This window comes from Eurypyga helias, unplaced genomic scaffold (assembly GCF_000690775.1).
Source record: "Eurypyga helias isolate BGI_N326 unplaced genomic scaffold, ASM69077v1 scaffold24808, whole genome shotgun sequence".
In the NCBI taxonomy this organism is placed as follows: domain Eukaryota; kingdom Metazoa; phylum Chordata; class Aves; order Eurypygiformes; family Eurypygidae; genus Eurypyga; species Eurypyga helias.
This window is the reverse complement of record NW_010265323.1, coordinates 3,715-4,328: the sequence shown is the minus strand read 5'-3', so window position 1 is coordinate 4,328 and position 614 is coordinate 3,715. Positions and strand designations below refer to the sequence as shown.

The following is a 614-nucleotide window of genomic DNA, read 5'->3' as shown; positions in this document are numbered from 1 at the left end:
CTCAGGGCTTTGTTCACGGCTCAGTCCCCAGGAGGGAAAAACTCCTGCCCTGCGTTATTCAGCACTGGAGCCGTAATGAAGCCAGACAAATACTCTCTTTGTAAAAGCACTTCAAGCCAGGACTCTGAAAGGAACATTTTAGGGTAGAAACAGGTAAAAGAGCCCTAGAACGGCGCGTATCCTGTTCTGTGACTCGCCAATAAAGCTGAGCGATGGAGTGGACTGCACAGGACCGCAGCCTGCTGGGAGAGGAGATGCGATAACCCACTCACCACATCCACGGTGCTGAAGACGTGGCAGTAGTGGTGGCTGGTCTGCAGGTCCTTGGTGATGTAGGCGAACGTGCAGAGATCCTCGGGGTCCTGAGCAGCGCAGGAGATGTTCCGGATCTCGTGCTCGGCAATGACATTCTGCCAGGGTCAACCACAAGCACCCGTCACCCTTCTGGGGATGGCAAATACAGCCGGCAAACGGTGGCTGCGGCGTGTACAGGGAGCAAAACAGGGAGGGGGGGGTCTCCCAGCTGGACCAGGCCTAGCTCCCACCCCTGGTAGGAACAAGTGGCACCATGGGCCACGAGCAGCAAGTCTGGAGCCCTGGGCATTCAGAAAACC

The 614-nt window shown here is 57.0% G+C and overlaps 1 protein-coding gene across 1 annotated transcript in view; it reads right to left on the bottom strand.

Moving 5' to 3' along the window:
- Positions 1–272: 272 nt before the first annotated feature.
- Positions 273–614, bottom strand: part of LOC104513378 (ankyrin repeat and SAM domain-containing protein 1A-like) — a gene marked incomplete at its 3' end in the record, with an annotated part of 2,582 nt that continues 2,240 nt past the window's right edge. The window contains exon 5 of the mRNA XM_010156708.1: positions 273–410. Coding sequence (XP_010155010.1) covers positions 273–410 — 138 coding nt within the window. The remainder of the gene's footprint in view (positions 411–614) is intronic.